At 38.7% G+C, this 26,989-nt stretch overlaps 1 protein-coding gene across 5 annotated transcripts in view; it reads right to left on the bottom strand.

Annotated features, from left to right (window-relative positions):
- The window catches only part of adamts3 (ADAM metallopeptidase with thrombospondin type 1 motif, 3), a 230,648-nt gene that overhangs the window by 69,564 nt on the left and 134,095 nt on the right, over positions 1-26,989 (bottom strand). For 2 of the 5 annotated variants that reach the window (XM_054610312.1, XM_054610313.1), the window contains 3 exons: positions 26,618-26,825; positions 24,705-24,822; positions 17,588-21,933 (listed from right to left, as the gene is read on the bottom strand). In XM_054610312.1, the coding sequence (XP_054466287.1) occupies positions 21,464-21,933; positions 24,705-24,822; positions 26,618-26,825 (796 nt within the window). In that variant the 3' untranslated portion in view covers positions 17,588-21,463. Of the gene's footprint in view, positions 1-7,452; positions 7,485-17,587; positions 21,934-24,704; positions 24,823-26,617; positions 26,826-26,989 lie in introns of those variants that run through there. The other 3 variants (XM_054610315.1, XM_054610316.1, XM_054610314.1) reach the window with 2 other exon arrangements.

Raw genomic sequence — 26,989 nt, 5'->3', positions numbered from 1 at the left:
AAACCTGTTCCACAATAAATAATCACTGGATATGAGTCAGTTATAAAGAGAGATAGTCCGTGCTACAGTACATCCCATAAACTGCTGTTTTATTTTGACCTTGTCAGGGTATAACTTCAGCTACACATTTCGCTTGAGTTGCTGTGCAATTATCTTTTCCAACATGTACCTCTGAATACATTTTCTTTTGGTTAAGATTAGTGGCCTCATTTCAGCCATTTAAACAGGACACAAATTACTTTGCTGTGTGATTATATACTGTTGACATCAAGCTAGAGTGAACTTGCAGTCGGGGCTGATATCGCCCTCCCAGCAGGCATATAGTTTAAATAAACATTATACAAAAAGTCCTTATTGTCTTTGCTTAGAATAATGAGCTTTCTGTTCACACACACAGTAGTTGTAGATGGTGCAGTGAAGTCGTCTTTGTTCGTGAGGCTTGATACTTAAATATCAAAGAAAGTTTGCGACCATTTCTTCCTACCTGATACAGATTCTGGTACTTGGCTGATACCGAGTATGGATACAATAAATTCTTGGCCTTAATCGGTTTAATTATGTATTACAAAGCTGCTTAAAGCTAGTTTTATGAGTTAAACAGTTCATTATTCTTTCTCTTACATCCATTTTATATTGCTATGAAAACATTTCCTAGTTTTCTTGCCAAAAACTTCATTTTTACAGGATAACTACTTTTACAGGATTTACTGGAAAGAGCTTGAACGTACCATATTGTAACTCAATGCAACCTCTGTTAACATCAGCTGTTTGCTCCATTATTTAGCCAAGCAGGACTGTGCTGCCCACCGGAAGCTAAAGGCTAACATTAACTAGCTCTAGGTTTAACTAGGTTTAGTACTACTTTGTACAGGTGCATAAGCGTAAATGAGCAGATGAATGATAATGATTTTGTTATATACTGTAGGTCGGATGCATAAAGATGTATAATCGCAGATACCCAATTGAGGCTGTATAAGGGCCATTTCTGATACTGGTAACGCTATAGGAACAACTCCAGTTCCACAAATCGCTTTGATTCAATTACTAAAAGTTATTCCCCTTATATAAAAGAACAGGCACTGCAACCTTTAACCTAATTGCAGTCCATATAATAAAAGACTGCATTCCTCAAATGCATTAAACCTTTTTCAACCACTTTCCTGACCATCTAAATGTTCTTTTGCAATTTGTGCCACTTTCTTACTTCCTGGCCTGAAGCACTATGTGGCTTTTTCTCCCCTGACACTTGAGAAGTAACATTCTGACCAATTTGCCTTCTCGAGAATCAAATCATGGAGAGCCATGGTGACCTGTTCTAAGCGGTACTGCGGGGTAAAAAATCTATAAAAATGTCAAATGGTAGTTTGAACACTTATTTCATTTGCCCATGACTTTGTGCAAGTTTTTGTGACTGGATGACATTGTGTCCTGAACAGCATCTCATCCAGCCCCTTTTGTGTTTCCTACCCAGACTCCATTTCTGAAATAGCTTTTTTTGTGCTCATAATACTGCGTATAAGAGAGTTTGTCACAATGTTCACAATTAAAAAACATCTGGTACGAGTTACGCTTGTCCAATTCACTTGTGAGCTCTTGCGCAACAAAAGCATTTAAACAAAGACAATTATATCATTTTCATAACCATTTGCTGCTTGAATACAACAGATGCTATCTCTAGAATTGCCAGACGGCGTCTCAATTTACCCCATTGGACAGCATTATTTAAATAAAATATGAATCTAATAAATTATTCAAATAAATTCTACTTTTTTGTGATTTTTTTGTATACATTATTGACCATAGCTAGTGTCATACAAGGTAATTCTTTATATCAAACCTACTTACATCAGGGAAATCTATTAAAACTACAACTTGTAAGTTTATAATTATACTATAAATAAACCATCATTACTGTGTCAAAGCTCATTTCCATTTATATGTAGGAATTGTCAAATTATATTCATGTGCATTCAAAGATACAAAACAGATGACTTTAAATATACAGGATTGCATTTTGAGATAAATTAAAAACAGAAAGTAAAGATTTTCAAAATAAAAGGAAATATATATATATTTTTTAAGATTGACAGAAATAAAATAAAAGTGTTTATACTAAATAAAAGAGACATTAAATTAATCTAAATCTAAGTATAGGAACGGAACAGATTTCTACCTTTATCTTCCCCCCTTGAGTCTATAATTATAATATTCCAGATATACATTCAGTATATTGCTCTTTTCCATTTATATGAAAGAATTGCAAAGATGATATCATTGATACAAAACAGATAATATAAAAGCTATGGGATTGTATTTTGTGACTGGAACAGTATCAAATATAAGTAAAGTAAAAAGAGATCAAAATTGACAGAAATCAAATAATTATGTACTGTATGTACTAAATAAAAAGAGACATGAAATTAATCTAAATCTAAGTATAGGAATGGAACAGATTTTTCTACCGTTATCTTCCCACTTTGAGTCCATCATTAAACTAAGCCTGATCCATTTATACCAGAGATTTACTTGAAAGTGAGTTAGTACTTCTTAGAAATATGACTGGATCTGGGCTTTGTACTGGCTGAATTTGGGTTCCTATACAGCTACCAACCGAAGGTGAGGTCCCTCTCTGGAGCTGCCGAGGTAGAGGAGGGGTTTCAGATCTCTGGCACTTATGTGAAAACCGTGCAACTGTTGTTTAATGTCTATATATTGATGGCCAATCTCAAAGTAAGATTCCTCCATGAAATGAACTTTTCCCCTGGGTGTGTTTGCTCCATTGTTGTGGTTGGTCTCCAAGGTGGCGAACTAACCCATAGGTACATCAACTTTTTGACTTTTTTCCTTTACCATACATCTTTTGCAAGATCACGCAAAGCCTTTGGGAAATCTCACAAATGTGCATCTTTATTATTTATTTTTATTTTTCCAACCTTTGATTTTCTTTTCCCCCTCCATGTCCTTTTCTGGGCCTCATATACAGTTTAGCAGATACGTTTGTATTTTTCACACACAGACTGTGTCGTTTATCCTGTTTCTCTTTGTCGGTCCATTAATCTTTGTCAGCTTGCTCTTTCCGACTCATTTTTCTCAACAACAGTGTGATTAGGTGAATTCTGAAAATGGCCTTGAGAACGCAAACTGTCAACATGAATGAATTGTTCTATTAATAGATATTTTGCATGCGCTGGTTTGTAGCTAATTAGCAATGACCCTTGGATGAGGAGAAAAGGGTGCTGAACCACTCCAGGCCACTTACACATTTATGCTGCTTTACACCAAAGTAATTATACCAAATGATGAAATATTAAGAGACTTTAATGTTATTCTCAAATGGTGATGGATGCCATCTAGATGCCTGGAGATATCATGCAACTGTTGCAAACTGTTGCAAAAGACATTTTTCTCATATTTCATGAATTCAGAACTATGCAGGAGCTGGTCCATTAAGGCATCCTGTAAATGATCAAACCTTTTGCCAACAGCCCTTTTAACTTTGCTGGGGAGTTATATGTATCGGAGCAGACTGACTGTGAGTTTGACATTACATCTCCTGGTAGACTTTCAAAATAAACCCTGCATGTGGCAAACTGTATTTGGAGCAGGGAACAAGATACTTTGGGAAACATTACTTGTGCTAAAATAAAACACAATGTGTAAGATAGGGGTTCAGCTTCAGTGAACAAAACCTTAAAACTAACTAACTTTCAGCTACATCTAGTTTAGACTAATTCCTATAATTATAATAGTTATTTTGTTTATTGTTTTTTTTATTTACCTCCCAATTTGGAACAGCCGAACCCACTCACACAATCTGCCTTTACTTGTTGGTATAAGGTTTTATATTTCTGTTAACCAAGAAAGAGTAACATGCATGCAGATTCAGGCCATCAAATAAAACATCTGGATTAAAAGACACGAGATCAGGAAGAAAACTTTAAGAATAGACGGTCTACTGACAACCAATGCACACAATTTCATGAAATACTTCCAGAAAGTACCCTGCTCAACAGGGACTGGCAGAAACAACTGTAAAATACAACAGGTCCAATACAGCAGCTCTGCAAGACATACTACCATTCAACTCTATAAATAAACTCTGGAGAGTCTGCCAAGTTTTTCCATCACTGGAGCCCCACTGATGGATGTGTATACATTCAGCGCTGTGAGGCACAAGGACGTAATTTATATCATCTTCTTCAGCACAACACAATCTATATGAGTATGTATGCTGCAGTGATATCACATGATGTCATAAAAAGTTATAAGTCCAAGAAGTCAGGCTCACACAGAGGTAGCTAACAACACTACACCAGAAAGGTAAACTTTAGTCCCACCAGCGACCGTTAGTTTATTGACCAGTGTAGCAAACAAACAAAAATCTGGCACTTCCTGCAAGCACACACACACACACACACACACACACACACACACACACACACACACACACACACACACACACACACACACACACACACACACACACACACACACACACACACACACACACACACACACACACACACACTTCCTTCTATCAGCTACCCGCCACGAGGAGAATCTTATTCACTATCCAGCTTTTCATAAACACTTAAACTAAATATTTGAAGACAGTTCGTGGCCATTATTTAAACTGCAACCAACAATTTAAAAGAACTAGAGAGACAAAGATGCCCACAGATGGAAACAGGCAAAAATCTGATATAAACGAAAACTGTCTACAGGTGCCATATCATTTTGTTATTGGGGCCAACTGTGGAGTTGGTGCAACACAAATAGACCGGCAGCTGAATAAATTTAAAATGGGATCTCTCCTGATGCAACAGCGACACAATCTCTTGGAAGAGGTGGGAGTCAAATTATATGTGGGCATATTGTCAGTTTTGAATGACAACCAGCTATGTATATTTTGAAAAGACTGTGCAGATTAATATAAATAACAGCTCCGGCGGTCAGTTGTTCTCTATCAGAGGGATAAGATATTTGACTCTAAGTTTATTTAATAAAATAAATACTGTGCCTGTGATAAATTAAACGTTTCAGGTGTCGTAGTCCATTTAATTATGTAAACAGAAGTCTCTTTTTGTAAGTCTATCATTTTTAAACAGTTTGACTTTGAACTGATTTTGTTTTTGAGAACTTTGTTATCACATCTCTGTTGGCAATATACTTTGAACCTCCGAACCGTGCCTTTTGGCACAATTGTATATTTGGTTATATTCTTTAAAAAATAAACAACCATGACAATGTTGCATAATCAATATTAATCATGTTTTTCTGCATGCCTCAGGTAATTGTGTCGCATGGGATCGTTGGTTTCATCTTCAAAACATGGCACCCTGGTGAGCGCAACAAATTCAACCTTAATCCACCTAATTTCACTTCAATCAGGAGTGAAAGTGTAAGAAGTAATAATAATTGTTTGTTATAACAGATGGTATGTGATGATAAAGTCTTGACAGGGAGTCTTTTGAGTTAAGACTCTACAACTCAAGGCCCGCTGGGAAACTTTGATCCAGGGCCCATATTAATTAAGATGGCCTTAATGTTAAAGCCTTTATGTTAAAGGCTGCATGTGACTTTCGCTGGACTGAAAGTTTGTCATTTTTAAGGTTTAATGTGAAGCCCATTGCATGCCATAAGGCTCGGCTGTATGGGACATGTAAACTACATGATCAGATATTTTTACTTTTTATTTTTTAATCAAATCTCCCACAAAACACGGATGTTGTAAAACCTCTGTGTGGTAACCTTCTTGTAAATATGTAATCAGAATGCACTGTTTTTGCTGGACTGAATGCTAAGCAACTTTTTTTGTTGGCTTTTTAGGATCTTTATGTGGACTAAAATGGATGTGAGGACATAATAAAACACTTCAGTGTTTTTTTCAATTAACCAAAGAATGTCAATAAACTGTATATGTCTGGCCCCTGATGTAATTCTCATTTCCCAGTATGGCCATTTGTGAATGAGTTTGTCACACTTGCTCTTCGGGGAGATTTGTAATCAAGAGGTGCAGCAAGATAAATCCCCTCATGGAGGCTGATGATCTGCTGAGACTGGTAGGTGGGTGAAATGATGAAATGATGAACCTGCGAAGCCACTGCTGTGATGGGAGGCGTAACAGCAGCATGAACACACTTAAAGCAGTGAGAGAATCTGATTTTAAAAAGAAGTCAGCAGCAAGACGATAGGCTAAAAATGTAGATGTGTCGCTGTGCTGTTGGATGGATGTGTATGAGAAGAGGATATATATGATAAAAACCACAGCGTGCTAAATAATGTTATTCCTGACTGAACCTATGCTAGAGCTTCATTTTCATTACATGTCGAAACTGATGAATTCTTGCAATTCAGTATAAATATATCTGATCACAAATGCTGTAATTATTCCTTTGAACTCAGCTTGTCTAACTTATACATACAAAAATATACATACATTCTTACTAATCAATACAGTGTCCAATTATTTGCTGATGATACAACTATATACACACCAGGCTCCAGTCAAGCTCTGCTTTCAAATGATCACTCCTTAATCAATGATGTGTTTGTTTGTTGTTTTACATGGTTTGATTGACCTCCTTCAGGCTTTGACACATAATTGCTGTACCGATTTTGGAGCCTTGAGGCTCCGTATTGATTTGTACAATATAAGTATACATATTCAATATGACCGTTTGCACAACATGACCTTTTGATGCTTTTATTCACATTGTGAAACTCAGGAAATAATTACCCCGTTCTGATAAGAAACAACTAAAAACTTTAGTTTTTTTACCACTTAATATTAGTTGTTAGTAATTCCTGTTTATTTTGGAGTTTGAAGCCATTTTATTGGACTGTATTATATTTTAGCAACCTAAATCCCTTTTATTTTAATACAGTTTCTTTTTAATGAAATAATACATAATTAAAACAGGCTTTTTCTAAGAGGAGTAGATTTTGGATTGTTCACAGGGTTATCATCCCCACCTAGAACTACTCGTTCAAGTAATGCTTCATAACACACTAAGCTACAGCGGTGTTGCTCACCACAGCTCCACTAATAAGGCCAATTAAAAAGAAGCTATATGCTTCTGGGGACATGTGGGGGGGTGGGGGGATGTAAATGCACCGACTCTACTGGTGTGGAGTCATGCACACAGAATCCACAACACAGATCATTCAGGCCTGGTGGAGCTCACAACCACACAGTCACTGTTCAGTTGAGCCACGGCTGCTAATGAGGAGAAAAAGATGTTGAAGTCAGAATTTTAATGTTAATATTTTCTGCCATCAGAAGCTTATATTGAAATATAATAATTTAAATGAGTTTGCAAGAATGGTTATATATAATGTGGATGACCTGTAAATAAGTTTTCTTTCCAACGTGGACTGGAACCAGGGGGAGAAAGAGAGGGGTACTATGTCACGCAAAGGTCACGTTGCGGTTATGTGGCATGCACTTACCATACGGCTACCAAGGCACTCCAGCTGGACATCTAAAAAAATTAAATAAAGAAAATGTAGTCTTTATATAACAGTTGCATACAAACAACACAAGAAAGAAAACACAAAATGTGCTTCATAATCAGAATGAAACAGAAATTAGAACTTGAGTCACATTTTTCCTACAATCATGTAAGAGTTCATCCTAAAAAACAGCATGACTGCATCTAAAAACAATGTGATATCAACATAACAACACTGCTCCATATCATTAATATTGGTTAAAAACGCCAAAGGGAACATTTAAAGTAAGGCTTTAGCAGTCTGAGTTAGACAAAGCAAGTGGGTTTCCTAGTGTTTTAAGTTTGTGTCACTTTTCTCTCCACTGTAGCTCAGAATGAAAACACAAACAAAAAGAGGTTATATCAAACTAACAAGATTATAAATGTGGATGATACCAACTTCATTTGCCTAGGCCAGACTGCAGTAAAAGATAAAGTTTGGAATGTATTTTTGCACAAAGAGGCAACTTTGGATTTTGTAACCTTGAAAATACTAGGGAGGGTGGAATGCCTACAACAAAAGAAATCCTTCAATTGAAAAAAGGATACTAGGGAACAACCAGTTTGGTGAAGCAATGGGCAACCACAGTTTACTCCCAAAGAGCACTGAGAGAGAACAGGAGACAACCTCTCCTCATTTATTGATTTATTTTTTGAAGTGAAGCTTTGTTTTGATGATGAAAATCCATAACCCGGTCATGAGTGGGTCATGAGTGAGATTTAGCTCGAAATGAAGAGCTGTAATTTATTTTCATATACCTAACCACTTCTACATCAGTTACTGATTTCCCACATTGATCTCCCTGAATCTAATTTGCGACCTCCCACAGAATGAAAAATAAACCTGTCTGGTACAATGAAATATTGATGCATTAGGATATAAAAAATAGGGAAAACAGGGAATTTGTGTCCGGTGTTGCTTCTCTCTGTGGAGAAATGAATATCTCTGCTCCCGTTGTAACTGCTGCTCGATGTCAGAAATGGTTGCAAGATGGTTTATAGATGTCATCTTACCCACTGTGATCCTTTCAGAAATGCACCTGAGCTTGTATTAGATATTTTTTTATTATTATCAACCAACACCTGCAGAGTCCAAAAGGCGTCCTGTGGTGTGCGAGTCGGATTTAGAGCGAAAGCTTGGTGATCTGTCTGTGTGTTTTTTACCTTTTAGATTGTCTATGTTTAAAGGGCCTGTTATCAGGTGAGAAAGTACAGTACATCACATAAAGCAGAGCATATGGTTTTAGTAAAGATTTACTCCGAATAAAGAAGTGAATTTAAATCTTTTGAACTTTCAGAAAGGCATTGGGAATGGGGACACTAATTTATAATGTTTTTTTGAATCTCTACATGGAAACATGAGCAGGTTTTGTAAATGTAAATATAAAAAAAAGTGCACGCAGTAGAGTTAGCAGCTCATTGGTTCCTGCCACAAAGAGCGAACCAGATTTTTCCACTGGATTTTGGATTATTGCAGAAAATAAATCCGGGGCAAACAAAAGTTTTTGACACTTTCACCATTTGTGCAGTAAGTAAATCTGGAACCGACTGTATGAGGTTTGAAATGTGATTACAATCTTCAGAAGTAAAAAGCTGACGTAAAGGCTGTAAACAAACTACACTTGGGTAACATGAAGTTAAAGGCGGACTAGTGTTTGCCATGGTGAAGTTTTGTAGTCTAATGGAGCCACTTGTTAGCAAGACAAGTAAAAAATTCTAAATTCCCAAGTGGGGTATTTACTGACATATTTTACGTCATGGAACAAAATGTTTAAATCTTAATTAACCACAGACTTATTTCAGGCCTCTAACCAAACACCCTTTTAAAAAACCCATTGACTTAGAGACAAGGGAACAGGAAGTGTGACATGCTAACACATCTCTAGGTTTTAGGACTCATTCCTGCAGCCCTTCTATTGGTCTTTCTACTCATTTAAACAGACCATAAGAAGCATTTGGCTGCTTTGGGGAAAGTCTGGCTCTCTCCCACATCAACTAAAAATCCCACATGCAGAACAGAAAGGAGGTGTCAGTCTGTTCTCTCAGCTTACAATGGACAGTCATCAGTCACTGCCAGCTGCTCTCGCTTTTCAAAGCAGGAAACGCATTAGCACCTGAACATGTGCCAAAGGCTTGAATGAAAGAAAGTAATCCATGAAAGTTATATTTTCACTATGCCACTTTACCTAGCAGGGAGTAGCAACAGCCAGCTACTTCAAAGTACAATTTTCTCAAGCAGCTTTATGACATAAGTGATGGGATCTTACATAAAGACACTGTTTTCTGCCATAGTTTTGGTTATTAATACAGAGATCATAGAGACAGAGTGGAGTTATCTATGGTAAGTGGTTTTGGTGAGAATTTGGGTAAAATGATGATCATGTTGGATTAATCAAAGATGAGTTTGAGGAAGTTGGCTTGCATTCCTTACTTATACCCAGTGAGGTAGTTGTAAAAGGTGGATTGAGTAGTTTTGGTAATGTATTAGTGGAAATGTAGAGCTTGATGTCATCTGCATAGAAGTGAAAGTGGAGGCCATGGCGCAGTAGTATGTTACTAAGGTGAAGCGAATAGAAGATAATCAGCAGAGGACCAAGCTAAGAACCCTGGGGGACGCCATGGGACAGAAGAGAAGGGGAGGAGTAGCAGTTTTTGATGTTGATGAACTGTTGTCTGTTTGTGAGATACGACCGTAGACATGAGAAGGCAGAACCGGTGATATTGAGAGAGGATAACATTTTAAAAGGTGTGGTTGATGGTATCAAAATAATAATTATGAACCCAATCCAAAACACAACGTAAACAAGGGGTCTCCAACCATTTTACATTTAAGAGCTAATTTGACAAAATGGAAGTGGTCGAGAGCTACTCATATTACCATGTACTATGTTGTACATTGCCAAAAAGGAGAAAAAACATTTCCATTAGTACTGCAGATGCCAGGTCCAAGGACAGGTACCACGGCGACTGCAGCTGGAACTTAAAGCTTTTACTTATTTTGTTTGTCTGGATAATTGTCCATTTAACTTAATGTTAATGCTACCAGTTGATTTAAACAAGTAGGAAACTATCTCACCCCATTATGATCTTCTTACATTGATCCTCTATTTCTTTACAGTTTAGCTAAAATGGATTACATAATTATACCTCCTTGGATGAAGATTAATGTAATTGTGTTTTTTTGGACCTTAAGACTGAAACTCAAAATAAAGTATGTGTGAAAATGATGGTGCATGTGTGCGTACAAAATCCTACACTGGTATTTCTTTAAGCCACTATCTTAAATTAGTTTTATGACATCGTTGATACAGCCCTTAATAGAGTCACTGAGTCATTTGTCACAGAGTCGTTCCTGAGAAGCATGTTAATGTTTGTTTGCAATAAATGTGTTAGCTGGAATTTGCAACAATAACTCCACTCAAATGATCTGCAGTTGCAATTACGACAGGGAATACTCCAGCACTGTTATGATTAGCGAGTGAGGACTCTGAGAAAAGGAAGGTGAGGTGGTGAGAATTGATTATGGAACCGAGGAAGGCGGTGCTGGGTGGCAGACCAGGCTTGCACTCCCACGGGAGAAAGGCAGGCAGATGGATGGATGATCCACAGGAGCTGGGGCAGGGAGACAGGGATCTGGCAGCGACTTGGAGGACAGCCAGGGTTCATACACTGTGGACTTGAATAGATATCCGCCAGGTGTGTGGGCTCCAAGCCAACGTATCACACTATACACTTGCAAGTGTCCCAATCCACATGCACGTACATAACATAGATCATACATGCGCTCGTGCAAAAACATGCTTAAATACACATTTTGTAAAAAGAAAAAAATTAGAAGGTAAAAAAAAGACAATAGTTAGTTAATAAAACCTGGTGTGATCAACCCAGATAATAAATAATCAAGTCACAATATATTAGTCCCCAATAAAATCATATCATATAATACTCCTTATTGATATTTAATATTTTGATGGAGGATGGAATTAATTCATTTTTGTACCGATTTATCCTGCAGATTGGCATATTGTGAACCGGCTTCCTGAAGACAACACCTCAAATTCTGGGTTCAGAGTTGATGGCAGGACTGGGAAAGACTCACACAAACACAGAGGTAAGCAAGGGACAGGGAAGACAAAAGGAGTGGGGAACACTGGGGAAACACTAAAGGAAGAAGGAGAAGCAAGACACTAATAAGCTCTGGAGTTTGGCAACAAAGGTTGGACCGCGGAGACGGGGCCCCAGTGGAATGTGGCCAAAGTTTGTCCAGATCATTCTGTTATGATCAGTGAGACAGGGCCCAAATGCCGCACACTGAGTAGAGCTAAATAAAGGTAAATTATGGTGGACGGTACACCTGGCTGGACGAAGGTGGGGTTAAACAAGGGACGCCGTCAGACGAACAAGCAGGCAGATGGGCAAATGCAACAATCTAGACTTCTTCACCAAAAGTGGATGCAGCCAACGTCTCCATCTGACAGACAATGAGGAGAAGAGACTTAACGAGCATCTGGTGCTAACACGCTACGATGTCAAGAGTCAAGACCAACATCAACACGCTTTGTGACACAAAAAAGAAAATGATATAGTGGGCTTACGTCAAGTTTCTGCTTCATTGCCAAAGGCAGCCACCCAAGTGCAAAGAAGTGTGTCAGCTCTGAAGATACCCCCCCCCCCCCCAAATCAGTCATGCACAGGCTTCTGGCTCAGTGTCAGGCGCTCTGAGCTCTAAACGCCGTGGGGACCACAATGAGAGCGAGCGATACATTGGTTTGCTGGTGGCTCGTCACGAAACATAAATACACAAAAAAATGCAGTTCTTGTACCATGATTGTATATTATTTAGCTCAGCCAGACCGCTGTCAGAGTATTTAACGTTTATGTGAATCAAAACTCTCTACTGTTTCCGGTCTTCTACTGATGTTGTCCCACAACAACCGAACGTCATCATTTCTTCCAGCTCTCTTTGCTTGTGGTTCCTCTGTCTCATCCCATTTCTCCAGAAAGCTCAAAGGGCTAACACGCACTGATGTCTCCAGCTGTGGTACTTCTTTGGGGATTTTATTATTAGGCGCCACTGATGTCTCCAGTCGTTTTTTTTTTTATTATCCGTGGAGAAGTTTTGCTCCCGTTTCCTCAGCATCTCAGAAAAGCAACAAAGCAAATATGCTCGAGTCTTATAGAAATCCATTTGGCAGCTAATCCCATTGGGACGAGTCGAAATAGAATCTGCAGCAATGCAGCTAACCAGTAAGGTGTGTGGATGGGAATATTAACATTGTTGTTGGACATAATCTAGATCCCTTTTAAAAAGGTCGAAATAGCCCACCAGACTAATCCAGTAGGGGATTATTGTTTTCCATAGCTGTAGTATACAATACAATTACTTTACATTTAAAAGGATCTTAATACCAGGGATGTACGCTCTCCAGCGTACAGGCACGTTGAGCTTTTGTTGCTGCTGTCAGAATTATGATAACCAGAATCTGAATCATGCTGTGCAGACAATTTATTAAATGCTGCAGTGAAAAACATTCAAGGAGGAGCAGATAAGTCGTTCATGTACTCCTAAACAAGATTATGAAATTCCACTTATTTAATATTTTACATAAGACGTTTATTTAAACACCCAAATATGCTGACAAAACATATCATGCTGTGACAGCCTCCATATGGCAAGCCTTTAAAGGTTTAAAAGATAGACAGGATTTACATCAAATGCTTATGCGTATACAATTTTAATTAAGATACCCTAAATTACATATGACTTTTTTTTCTCCCTTTAAATTAAGATGTAGTTAACTGTAAACTTATAACTTAACTTATAACTAATCAAAGATATCTATTTATCTATCAAAAGACATCTTGATTACATCTTAAACTAAAACTTATTTGTAGATATCCGAAACAGGAGGAGATATTTTGAATTTGACTTACTATATCTTCAAAAGAGTTTTGACTATTTATAGATTACTTTGGATATATCTGGAAATATATTAAATGATAAAACGCTGTGATGACATCTGTGACATCATAACAGATATCTCTTCCTCTACGTCTTCTACGGAGATCAATATGTGGTAACTCCTGATAACTGACAAAACTGAAGATGGAGTTCTGTCAGTCTGGGATCATTCTAAAAAAAAGTCCAATCTGTTTCTAAAGAGGGATCAGTAACGCTGTCAAGATTAACCAAAACCAAATCTACTTGAAATCTAATCTAATATGTTTTAATTGAAAAGTAATGGCACCTGATTAAGTTTTTTAATCAATAATGAGGAAACGTATCTGGTGTCAAAGTTCTGCTGCTTCTTCATCAATCATCCATCTCAACTTTTGGTTGCACACATAATGAAGGCTGAGATGAAATTTCTCATCAAAACATCAAATGGTCAAACAGATTCGTAATATTCAGATGTAACTTCTAGGAGACAGGTTTGGAATTATCAGGTGCCTTTCATTGACTGTTAAAAATATCTTTATTGCAACGTATTCATGGTTTGCAAAATTTGTACTATGCCAATATTTATCATTTTTTCCTGGCGACTGGACTGATTATTCATTGAGTTTTAAGTTTCAATATCGAGTTGTGTCTTATGCACAAATTGAATTAGCTTGTGTTATAAAGGTCTTGGATGGAGTTTGGGTTCAGGGCTCTGTGCAGGCAAGTCAAGTTCTTCCACACCAAATATTGAATACTGAAAATGTTCCCTTAATTGCAACCAAAGGGGCCTAGAGTGTAATAGACAATTAAAACATTTCACCGTAACCAATAAATCTGGCCTATAACATGCCAACAGTGCAAACCATGTTTGAGAGTCTTAATGTTAATAAGCCCTCCCGACCGTAATTGTTGATTGCAAATCAATCAAACTTAATCAGTCAGATGCAGCAAATGTCAAAACTCATTAAGGAGCAATAGACTGTGTGAAGACAAGGAGGAATTGATTGTAATCATGTGTAATACGCCTTGATTTACTGATCTATGATTTTAATTGAATAACTTATTCACGAACCACAAACCACAATATTTGTCCATGTTGTTTTTTTCTCCTTATTTTGCACAAACTTACTCAATAAATGAATTGGTAAGTAAGAGGGTCACACTGTAAAGATTACTACGTCTAATGATAAAACATCTCCATTTTCTGTAATGATATGACTGCTTAGAGGAACAAGGTGTCCTCTCTGGAAAATCAGCAAAACGTTATAACTTTTAGTGGACTTTCGTAAAAAAAAACATTTTCATCAATCTCATCTTCTCTGTAATGGTAAGAAAACTTCACCATCATTCAGAAAAAAAGCTCACCGAGGACGGTTCTTTTTAAAACAGCATTGATTAAATTAATTGTGTCAGAGGTTGCATTGTTCCGGCTCTACAGAGCGCTAATAGAAAGTGTGCTCACCTCCGCAATGACTGTACGGTTTTGCAATTCTATTACATGTTTTGTTGTTGGGAGCATTGACACAATCTCCTACTATAGCTGATGTGGCAATAAATAAAGCCATAAAGGTGCTCTATCTCATAATCCGTCACTACACAGGTGTCATCCACACTTCCAAGTAAATATACAAAATCAATCATGTATTGACATTTTCTCATGAGCCGACTGCTCTGCTACTGTCAGCTGCCGACATAGGTAACCAGACACTGATGAGGCCACACTGTAAAGGTGACATAATGAAATATTTCACGCTTGCTGGTTGTGGTTTTCCTCTTATGTAGAAGGCAGTGAGCAGTTTTGTGGAGTAACCATGAGCAGCAGTAGCCACTTACTGAACAAGTAGCAATTAAATAAACTAACCACACTGTCAACAGACAATCAGAGGAAGGCCACGAATACACACTTAGGAACTCACACAGGTGTGTTGTAGTCATACTTGTTGTTGTCATTGGCATATGTGTTCACATATTTCCCTCTATTTAGAACAGTTACTCTGTTATGTGTTGTGTTTATTCATGCAAAAATCTGACACCCCAAGGTGCAACAACAGCAACTTTGATCCTTGCAAATCCAACACATATTGCACAGATATTAAATGCTAGATATCTGAAATGTGACTGCGATGTCATGGGTGTGGTGTGGACCCAGAAGCAGTGCGGCAGGACTGGGAGTTGAATGCAGCAGCTTTATTGAAAGCGGAACATACAGCAGACAAACAGGCAGGATCAGAGAAACAGGCAGGATCAGACAAACAGGCAGGGTCAGACTCACGTTGTGAATTCCTATAAGGAAACGCCAAGCCGTCAGGGAAACAGGCAGGGGATCAGGCAGACGGAAACCAGAGGAAGCGGAGGCTAAACTCGTGGTCGGGGACAGAAGGCTAAGGCGGCTAACCGGGGCAAAGGCAAGGTAGGCATCTGGTGGTCGGGGACAGAAGGCTGAGTCGTTGACCGGGGCACAGGCAAGGCAGGGAAGTCCAGACAGGCAGAGTCGGCAATGGGAAGTCAGTCCACGGGAAATTGCTGGAAGGCCTGGCATGAATGCGGCGAACGATCTGGCCGCGAGTGTGTTAATGAGTGGGGTATTTATACTGCAGGGTGTAGGTGCAGCAGAGTGAGCAGGTGAGAGGGATTGTGCTGATGAGGTGGGCGTGGCAGACAGGTGCACTGAGTAATACTGATTAGGTGAGGGATGGTGTGGTGAGAGAGAAGGGGCTGGGCTGTGAGCTGGAAGTGGAACTGGGAATGGCCGGAGTGAACTGAGAGACAGAGTGACAGGCAGGTGAACAGCTAATGACAGGATTGATGGAAGTAAAACTGTGACATGCGAGGGATCTTTGAACAGTGAACACTTTTGTCGGGAGCTCCACAAACTGTCGCGTGAATGAGGAGTTACACACAAAGCCTGACATATTTTATTCCTCTGTGGAGCTCAATGGCTGCTCGGTCCAAAAAACTATTATTAACACAACAATAAGTCACAGTGTTGCACTGAGTAACATGTTCCTTCATTACCGTGAACACACACACTGTGGTTTATTTTGAGTCCATCCCACATGTACTGTGCTGCTGAAGCGCCAAATATGAATCCACCCATGAAAATAGTCCTCCTAAAAATGCACTTTTTTCTCAAGTTTAGGACACATTTGATAACAACAACAGTTCCCAGCTAATAAAGGAGTTTATTGAATATTTAAAAAAATCAGTTTGTGAGCTAATAATACATTTAAAGTAGGAGTGAATGGATTTGAGTCAAGCGTGGGAAATAAAGTATTGAGCCTTATCTTTCAAATTATTACATTCAATAAGTTTTGTTGTCTTATTCAATAGATCTTCAGCTTTGAACACGTACTGTAGGCTACCCCAGTTTGTGTTCAACCATATTGAAATTTTGCGTTGTTTCTGAGAATCAGATTACAAGATTTAAACAACTCTCATGTCATAGATAGATATTCCTTTATTGGGGGAAATTCAGGTGTTGCAGCAGCTCAAGTACAGAGTAATGTCATGTCATGTTTGTGAAGTATTGAGCTAGAGCCAAGAGGCTGTCTGTCTAGCTTCAACATGATCTCATCTCTACTCCTCATATTTTGGATCTTGGACATTTGGAAATGGACCATAATTTACTAAATGAACATCATGCTGTATTGAAGACTTGGAACTAGAGATTGAGACCATAAACTCATGTTTACAATGTTTACTGAGGGAATAAATCAAGTGAGAAGTAGAGTCATTTTCTCATAGACTTCTATACAACCAGAGGAGTCGCCCCCTGATGGCCAGTAGAGAGAATGCAAGTTTAAAACTCTTCTTCATTGGCTTCACTTTTGAAAAAATGGGGTCAATAAAAATCAGCCTGCTGCGTTTCATAAAAACTATGAAGAGTTTCTTGTGCGTCGGTATCAAGATGTTGCGTGTCACTGCCCAAGCATTGGTATTTGAAACCCTTGGTGTGAGACCAAGCTGCTAGTTTAGCATTAAGACTAGAAACATGGAAGAATTGACGGCTCTAAACCTCATAAATTATTATGTTTAGTATTTTTTGTTTAAACCGTACAAAAACAAAAATTGCTCAACAACTCAAACTTGACTTACATGATTTTGATTGACCCGATTTTGTTCTTTAATGCTGCAATACCCAAGTAGAAAGCCTGAAAAAATGAAATCCGAGTAGTTAATCATATCTTTTATTGCTATGTGCTCCCCATTACAACAAACAGCATCAGTAGTGTACACTTCAATCTACACAAATACATAGGAAAAGCGAAAAGAGCAGAGAGTGACCGACAGTCGTGACAATCGTAATACTTCAATGCACGGATAGCACAGGGGGTATTAATACAGTACATGGAGAATGCATTGCAGTAATATCTGTCTGAGGCTCAGGGATTGTCAATGTAACATCTACAACTATATATCCTATTTATCATTACAAGCTCTGCGTAACATTAGCAGCAATGTTGTAAAGGCAGCAAGTAAAGGATGTGAAAAGAACAAGGGAGGGGAATGTAAAAATGTTAGACAATACTGACATCTACAAACAGCATAAAAAAAACAACTTTACTGGTTTACTGGTACTAAACTATTAATGTTTTATTGGTTAAAATAAAGCATTTGTCTGGTCAGTACATGTCACTGTGATGTAACAGCTCTGTTAACGACTTCTACAAAACAGCTGAGAAAAAACAGCCTTCTGACAACAAAATAAAAACATCTCAAGATCGAGCATGTATATTTACATCTAATTGTTTGCAAAAAAACAATGTAATTTCTAGCCTATCGTGTTTTTTTTGGTATTTTTTTTAAAAGTAGAAATCCATTTAAAAAGGTGTAAATGTGTATGAAATATTTTTCATAAATGTGATTCAATGGTTTTTCTGCTGCAGCTTATTGACCAGGTGGCACTGCACACACTGTAAAAACAAAGCGGAACCCTTTAACTCTCAATAAATATTTAAGTACTCAATGCTATATACATGTACTTTACATTGGCACACAGGAGTGAGTGTGAATAGTTATTTCTTTGCTGAAAACACAAAACTGTGTCTTTGCTATTGCAGTCAGATGCATGGTGGTTGTGAGGATTTTGTTTTCTTAAATAAATAGCTTTCTCTCTCCTGAACCTTCTAACACGTTAAAAAAAATAAAAAAAAAAGCCATTCCAGAAATACTTTGAAAAAAACAAAACATGATCCAAATATGGTAAAATCCTTTTAGCGTCTTGTGCTTACAATGATGCTTTGTTCCTGCAAACACGAAACCTTGTTCAGACTGGATGTGAATGGGTGTGATGAGCTTAAAGCTCCATTAAGCGAGATTTTTGATATTCAAATTTAATCCAATTTGTACTGTGAAAGGGCGCTGAACCACCTGAGAACAAACACCTGCAGCACTGCACAGCTTCCCCAGCTAATGGCTAACAGCTGCTGGTATGTTAGCACCAAACTGCAGAGAGCTGAAGTAAGCCAGCTGGTGAGAAAAAGCGGAACATTTAGAGGATAAAGATATTAACAGATTATCCCGTTTACCTCAGGTGTTGGAGGGGACCAAAACGGAGCTAAAAGGAGAGTGAATGTTGGATTTATATTCATCAGGTGGACATAAATGTGATTCAATGGGACGCTCATGTTGCTCTGTTTCTGCTGGATCTGGAAATATGCAACTGTGAGTTTGCTTGGGAGTCTTTCTGCCCCCTAGTGGTCAAAAAACGCTTAATGCAGCTTTAAGTGAGTTGATTTCAAACAGCACATGTCACTGTGAAAAACCCCTGCAAATCCAACGCTGAACAGCATTTTCAAGATGAGCATTTGCACTTTCATGGTCACATCAAAGTAGAAAATTTCAAAACACATTTCAGATGCTTTTTCAAATTTTCACTTTTTTTAAGTTGTTCAAGCTGAACAAGCACCTGCTGTACTGAACATACAGTTTTAGGAAAACTTGCTACATGCGTTCCCCACTTAGTTCCCTTCTTTGACCTAACAACTTCAACATTTTTGGGCAAAAACTTTCACAAGGAGGGCAATACAAAGAGTTGAAAAAGGTCGATGGCTAGCACCATACAAACTTATGATTTAGAAAAAAGATAAAGGCTGGGGTAAATTAACATATTAAATGAATGCTTCTTAAAGGAATAGTTTGACACTCTGGGATATGGACTTATTTGATTTCTTTCCAAAACTTAGAGGAGAAGATTGACACCATTCATGTCTGCATGAAAAAACATGAGAGCTGAGAGATGGTTAGCTTAGCTTAGCTTAACACAATGACCGTCCAATGCTAACAAACTCTTTGTGTCGTTTTTTTACACAACGGTTTTGCTCAAACGATATAAGATATGAATTCATCAGCTTGGTGGGCGTACTTTGGACAGAGCCAGGCTAGCTGTTTCCCCCTGCTTCCAGTCTTTATGCTAAGCTAAAGTCTCCTGGCTGATGATTCATATTTAGCGTGCGGATATGAAAGTGGTATCAATCTTCTTATCTAACTCTCGGCAACAAAGCAAACAAACATATTTCGCAAAATGTTGAGCTATTCTTTTAAAACATTCCCTAATGAACTTTGCATAAGCATTTAGACTGAGATGGGTCATCATTAATGTCCATTTAACACCACTGCTGAAACTGTAAACATTCAGAATAATATATTTTATTATAATTGATTAAAATGGTTTTTGAAAGTATCCTCAACTTCTTAAAATAATACTGATATTTTCATGTACAGTATTTACAGGAACCTTTATAAATACCCATTTCCATAGAAACTGTAGAGCGCCATTTAACAGACATTGCTGGTTATATAAAAAAAAATCTATACAACTAAAACCATTTTCCTAATGGTTCTCACTGGTTTGGCCACTTTCCATTAGTGGCCATATAAAGTCTGGTGTTTGGTTTTGTTTCGACTCCTCAAGTACTGGGAACGGTGGATTCTCTATATGTCAAGCTTCACACTTACATCTTTTTGGCAAGAAAATGGCTGTGTGTAACGTTCAAGTAAAAAAAAGGGGACTTTCAGCTGCATGAGATGATCTTCTAAACTTTTTGCTCATCATCTTCCACTTCAAATTCAAAGCAAATCAAACCTCCCACCCAGTTTAAAGGTGACAGTCTATCGATGTGACATGGAGGCGTTTCATTAGCTGAAACATGTAATTAAACAACGTTAATTAAATCCAAAGCATCTGGGATTATTCACATGAAGAACAACATCATGGTGAAGGTAACTGTTTACACTCCCGCTGTGTTTTGGTTGTTGCAACAATTATTTCTGCACCAATTCCTGTGTCGATTTCTGTCCTGCGTTCTGCCTCTGCAGTTCGAATACATTTTCACAAATTGAATCAGCTCTAATGACTGCACCTGTTGACATTTTCCGTCTCACCGTCTGCTGAGGATTTGCCGGAAGACCTGCTGCAACGCTCTGCAGACCCGATTCATTAAATGACAAGACCAGAGGAAAAGAACAATCAGGAGGGGGGAGAATACGGACACCTAACTGCGACCGTCGCTGCAGGTGGCTTCAAGGAAAGCTTTGAGGGTCGTTAGGTTAAAAAGGTTCGGTTGGAATTAAGCAACCGTTTATTTCTAACATCTACCGGTAAAAAAGTTTGGAATCGGTGAAATTAATTAGTTGCCTTTTTTGAATATTAAGCTGTCCTTTGGCTTTTTGATACCTAAAGTGACTCACTACGACACTGCGTTTCATTTCTTCTCATTAGACACGGATGAAATTATTTTCAGACCCTTTCGTTTGAATTTATTGTGTTATTTTCTCCCCTAAATTAAATGTATAAAAGCAAAGGCATATGGCTGTTTGAGTCGTGATATGCTCCGGGAGCTCCCTGTGAGATGTCATTTTTAAAGTCAATATGAGGGCCAAAAAGGGAAAGGGGAATTCTAAAAAAAACAAAGTGAACCAGCACTTTTCTTTCTTTTTTTTTTATCTCTCTGTGGTGTTTCTGGCGTGAGAGGACTCAGGATGAAGCTGCTGTACATTACGAGTCCTGAAGGGGAAAAGGGCGTCGCTCTCATCTCTCCACTTCGGAATACGCTGTGGGCCGCCGGCTACCTGTCGAGCTGCTCGACCTTTGACCCTCTGTGGAATCTGCCGGGGGAGTTGGCGCCATTGCCGGCAGCTTCCTGCCAGTGAGACCCATGTGTCGTGGGACCCGCCGCGGCGCCGTCGTCATCTTTGGCGGGGCTTTCTTCAGCGTGGCGGGGGTGGGGGCGTGTTTCACGACGGGCCCTTGTTTACCGCTTCGAGTGCCGTTTGCCGCCGCCGCCGCCGCCACCGAGGCCGTCAGCGTCTCCAGCAGCTGGGAGGCCGATCCGAATCGAACGTGGTCTTCGGTCTCGGCCGCCTCCGAGAACAGAGACAGAGCGCCGACGCGTTTGCTGCAGGAGTCGCAGCACAGTTTGTTGTAGCCCGGGATGGAGCAGTATCGGGCTAGCACCTCCATTTGGCAGAAGATGGACTTGTCTCCGTTACACGGCTCATCTGAAAGGAGACGAGCAAACAATGTGGGTGCGTGTCACACTGTGATGAAAAGCTGGGAGAGACGGCATTGGAAGGAGATCAAACAGGCTGAGTAGAAGTGGGTTCAGTGTTTATGCCATAAAAAAAAAAACATTCAGTATTGAACAGAATGATGCTCATTCTACTAAAGTCTGCTAAAGCCGCCCCAGACTGCAGGAGTTTTGGGAGTTTCACCGTTCCCGCCAATCGGGACGAGAAACCTGGTCTGGGACTTTGATCTGTACCGATCAGTCCAGATTATCTGTTAATATGAGGGGTTAACAGATCCAGTTTTGTTTGATATTTAGGGGTTAAATTCTGGATTCAAACGGCAAAATGGTAAACATTCTGTCCATTGAGCCTCACGCTAGGTAGCTAGCATACAACTGATGACAGATATTAACTATGAAATCTAACCTCCAGTTTTTTTCTGAAGAAAAGACAACCCGTGTTGACAAGAGCTGTGTCTCACTTCCAAAATAATGTACATACTTTTTAGTTTATGCAGGTTTTGCGTTAGCCTCAGCTTGTGCCATTAGCATTACATTTGAGTAACATTCGTAACCATCGGTATTTCTAAAAGAGGCTTATAAATGTTCTGAGGGTTTTTCCAGAATCCTTCAAGACTTTTCTATCCATTTGGTTTAAAAGAAAAGTTTTTTTATAACTTGTAAACTGTGAATCCTCATCAACAACAAAACTTTTTTATCGTGCAATAAACTTAATATTTTGTCATGCAGAATCGTTAAAAGAGTCTTCAAAATGTTACGTTAATACACAAGAGGCACAAACTATGACTTTGTTAAAGTCAGTATGCAGACTGGAAAATGTTTTTGATTTGTTTTTGCTGTTGATCGACTTCATTTTAATCAATGCAACACACAAAGAAAGTAAAGAAGCTATTTACAGTCCCATAATTACAGATCTTGGAAAACAGAAAAACAATAATCATTCACTTAATTTGTCCCTCAAGGAGTCATTTAAGGCAAACCTATTTACAAACATAAAAACACATAAACACATGCACTTACATACATTTTGCTTTCATGTTGATAAGTTTAACGCCAGTGGATCATAAATTGCTTACTTTAAGGACAAAATTGTGAAGTACCATAACAAACAGTTTACTTTGACAATTGTGTTATTTTACATAGTGTTAACTTTATAAAATGACTAAGTTATAATTAATTATTAATGTACAGTATAAAATGTTCAGACATCTCCCTGACTTTCAATCTTCTTTTTAGCTGCTGCAAAGTCCTGCTTCTTTATTTCTGCCTTTCTGTAAGAAATGTTGTAAATGTGCTTCAGAATGTCAATAAGGCAGAGATGTTTAATCTGAATCCAGTATGCTCAAAGCATATATCTCAATACCCACAACCGGTAGGAATGTGGTTTAATCATTACTCGCTGCATATCCAGAACACCACATAAAAGCTCTTAAGAAGTTATACCCTACAGCAGACACATACAGAGTGTAACGCAATATGAGATATATACTTTGTGCTTTGATGCACTGCCGGAAACAGAATGTGTTTTTTTTGCATCTTCATCCCAATTTATCTCTGTATCTCTGCTGCAAATCAGTTTGGCATTTACCTTTTATGGGAAGAGTTCAAGGACGTAATTGGTATATGTCGACATTTGAGAATGACACGGTTTAGCTGACTATCAACAGAAGATGCTCTGCTGTTTTAAAATGAATGCCAGGAAAGATGGTAGAAAGATGAATTCAGCTAAGGCAAGACTATGTTTTTTTCATTTATCAGTAGACCCCGTGGGAAAAAGTGCCAATTAATGACTCAGCTGCTTTGAAGGAGGCATTCACCGATCAATCAGCTGCTGATCAAAACAGTCATGACCGGCCACCGACCATTCATTAATTCATGAGTCATAAAATGACTAAGATCACTCAGAAATGTCAATTACACATAAATATTTATCTTAAATTTCCTAACAAACTCAACTTATGTGTTTTAAAGTGAATAACGTTTTATTCATAAGAGGAAAATTGTGTTTATCTTTTCTTTTTCGAAAGTTACAGTCCCGCTTGAAAATAAATAAATAAATCATTATTATTATTATACATTTTACTTGTATAAGGCTTTAAAGGTTACTCAAAGGCACTTTAAACAGAAAAGACGGAAACAATCAGATAAATAACAATGTAAACAAGGTAGAAGGTAGAACTGTGGAAGTGTCAGTCCATTCACTACAAACAAACTATACTGATGACTATTGTGCAAACCATGCAGGAGTTTTTTTAAATTTCATATGCATCCTTCCTTCCAGGCAGCAGTTATTCTCCATTCATTTCTTTTCTAGTCATGAAAATAAATTGCAGACTCTTAAAACCTTGAATGAGTAATTCATCACAGAGGCAGCAGGTGGGTTAACGTTGTGAGCTGAAGGGCAGAATATTTTATGAAATCTTGAATAGAGTGCATACAGTTTGAAGGGTCTCCAAATTGATTTCAATGCCATGCAGAAATTAATGGAAACCAACTGGAAGGTTGAGAACAATACATAATTTGCAGTAAAGGAGGTGAAACCTGCAAAAAAAAAAGCTTACAGAAGGAAAGGAACAATTATGTTTTTTACTTTCTTGTTTTGGAGGAACTGTTGAAAGAACTGCTTGATGATCGCCATTCATAAAGACGGACAATGTGCTGAAATGTTGATCCGTAGCAAATGCAGGATACCTATTTTAGAAGAGTACTACGATAGGTATTCTTAATAAATGACCTGCTTACCGTGGCAGGGTCCCGGTCTGCAAAACCTCACGGTTTCCGGTTTGTCTCCGTTACATTGATCTCCGAGACGGCAGGTGACCAGACGCCTCTCCATCCCCTCTCCGCAGGTCACAGAGCACTGTGGAGGAGCACAGATATAACACATGCAACAGAAATAACACCGTCTTCTGGAGTGGAGGCATGTCCCCCAGGGAGCAGGAAATGTCAGGATAAGTGGGTAGGATAATAGCAGACTTGAACGTCTACAATCGAAAATGTCTCGCTGCCCAGTAGACCTGGGAAAAAAAACCAGTCGTTTCAGACTGGATGCCTCACAGAGGAATCTGCAGGGAATTAAAGTCTATCACTTAACACATGTTAAGTCCTGTATATGAAAAAAGCTTTTTTTTTCATTTATCTTTTTGGGTTTTTGGTGTCTGGATGGGTTTTTATGACCGTGGTTTAGGAGTTTGTCTGAGAAGGGACATCTCAACTTTATTTTTTATCTCCATCAGGAGGATCATGCAATCGGTTGCGTATGTCTGTAGTCTGCATTCCTGTGTCTTAACAGCTAAACTCACATTATAATATTTTACTATACCAGTTATGGCTGCATGCTCAAAGACCTTTCAAGGTTGCGGTGACTCACACTTTCTCAAAACACCTTTTATTGCCTGTTTTATTCTGCCACTGCCTACCACCTGACTCCTCACTTGATACTCTAAACAGCCTTTTAAAAACCACTTCACAATCCACTCTATTTGCTTTTTATAATGGTTTTCTGTTTTATATCTCAATCTGGCAGCTGAACAATGCACTTTATGATAGCCATGATAATTGGAGAATATCCAAATCGTGTACGGGGAAATTACTCTTCGCCACGCTGTCAAGATGTCAGAGCGAACATGGAGCCCACACTGTCACTAACTGCACTCCCTGCATAAATATTATCACATTTTGGGGGAAAAACAAAAAAGTGATTTAAGAGAGAATCAGACAGGAGGCTCTACAATGTGCGTACCAGGATGTCGAACTATTACACAGCATTTAACCATGACCGGCTCCAAATCCACTAAACCGGCCTGAAAATGAAGAACATCTAAAACGTTTGCATGAGAGTCTCTGGATCAGAGACGGATAGTTGTCTAACCCTGGTCGGAGCCGGATGATGCTACGCTATGATTGGACAGTCTGCGTTCCACAGGCGGGACTTAAGGAAGGGTCAAGTAGATACGTAAATAAAATATGATTATAAGAAGCCCCACATCAAGTAGGCTTTTTGTACATTTTGTAGCCCACTGTGTAAACCATGTATCACTCAATGTCTAGGGTTGATCAGCAGACAGATGAAACCAAAGCAGAAAACAAAGCCCTTTTACATGATAGAACCTTAACAGGCTATTTTTACACTTGTTTAGAAGGAAAATGTCATGGAGACAATAATCTGTTTACTTCTAAATGAAACAACCTTGAGCTGTAGTCCAAAGGAGTTTGTGACTGATACAAGATAAATGAATGCAGTTTCAATAAAGAGCTATATTCCAACATAAAGATGGACCATTTTATCAAATAATCTGAAACCAACTCGCACAAATCAGCTGCTGGCTTGAAAAATTGCTTCTCATTAGCTCTTTTCTGCTCTCTCGGGACGTCTGATTTATTGGATTTTTCGATGGTTTCAAAAGGTCTCTTCTGGTGAAATGAGAGAACTGAAACTGCCGTGTTTTCCAACGAGATATGACACTGCTCTAAATTAAATATCAGACGCCTCATGTTTCACTTCATATATGATCTTGTCAAGAAATCAGATCTCGCACATTTAGGTCTTTGCTGCATCAACAATGCAGGAAATCTTGCGAGCCGGTAGCGAGTAAGCTGACATTAGTTAATTGGAACCAAGATGACACTGAACATGAGTCATGTGGGTACTGCACCTCTGACCAGGCTCCGGTCCTCCACTGGGCCGGACAGGACACTCTGTTGCAGGGCCTCCGGCTCTCCGGCTTCTCCCCGCTGCAGTACTTGCTGTGGATGGAGCGGTTGGTGCCCTCGGTGAGGTACTGAACGCAGCGGACGGTCCGGATCTGGAAGCCCAGGCTGCCGCAGGTTTTGGTACAATGCTCCCAGTCCTCCGAGATCCATCTGGATGAAATATGCAGAAAGGTTTAGCTGATCATGTCATGACAAAAACTGTTTTTTTCAGAGGGGGAAGAAGTACTCAGATGTAAAAGTACTCCATTTAAGTCCTACATCCAACATCCTACGTGAAAAAGTGCTTCGTGAAATGTACTTAAAGTATCAAAAGC

This window comes from Anoplopoma fimbria, chromosome 13 (genome assembly GCF_027596085.1).
Source record: "Anoplopoma fimbria isolate UVic2021 breed Golden Eagle Sablefish chromosome 13, Afim_UVic_2022, whole genome shotgun sequence".
In the NCBI taxonomy this organism is placed as follows: domain Eukaryota; kingdom Metazoa; phylum Chordata; class Actinopteri; order Perciformes; family Anoplopomatidae; genus Anoplopoma; species Anoplopoma fimbria.
The sequence above is the reverse complement of the archived record's forward strand: the minus strand, read 5'-3'. Positions and strand labels throughout refer to the sequence as shown.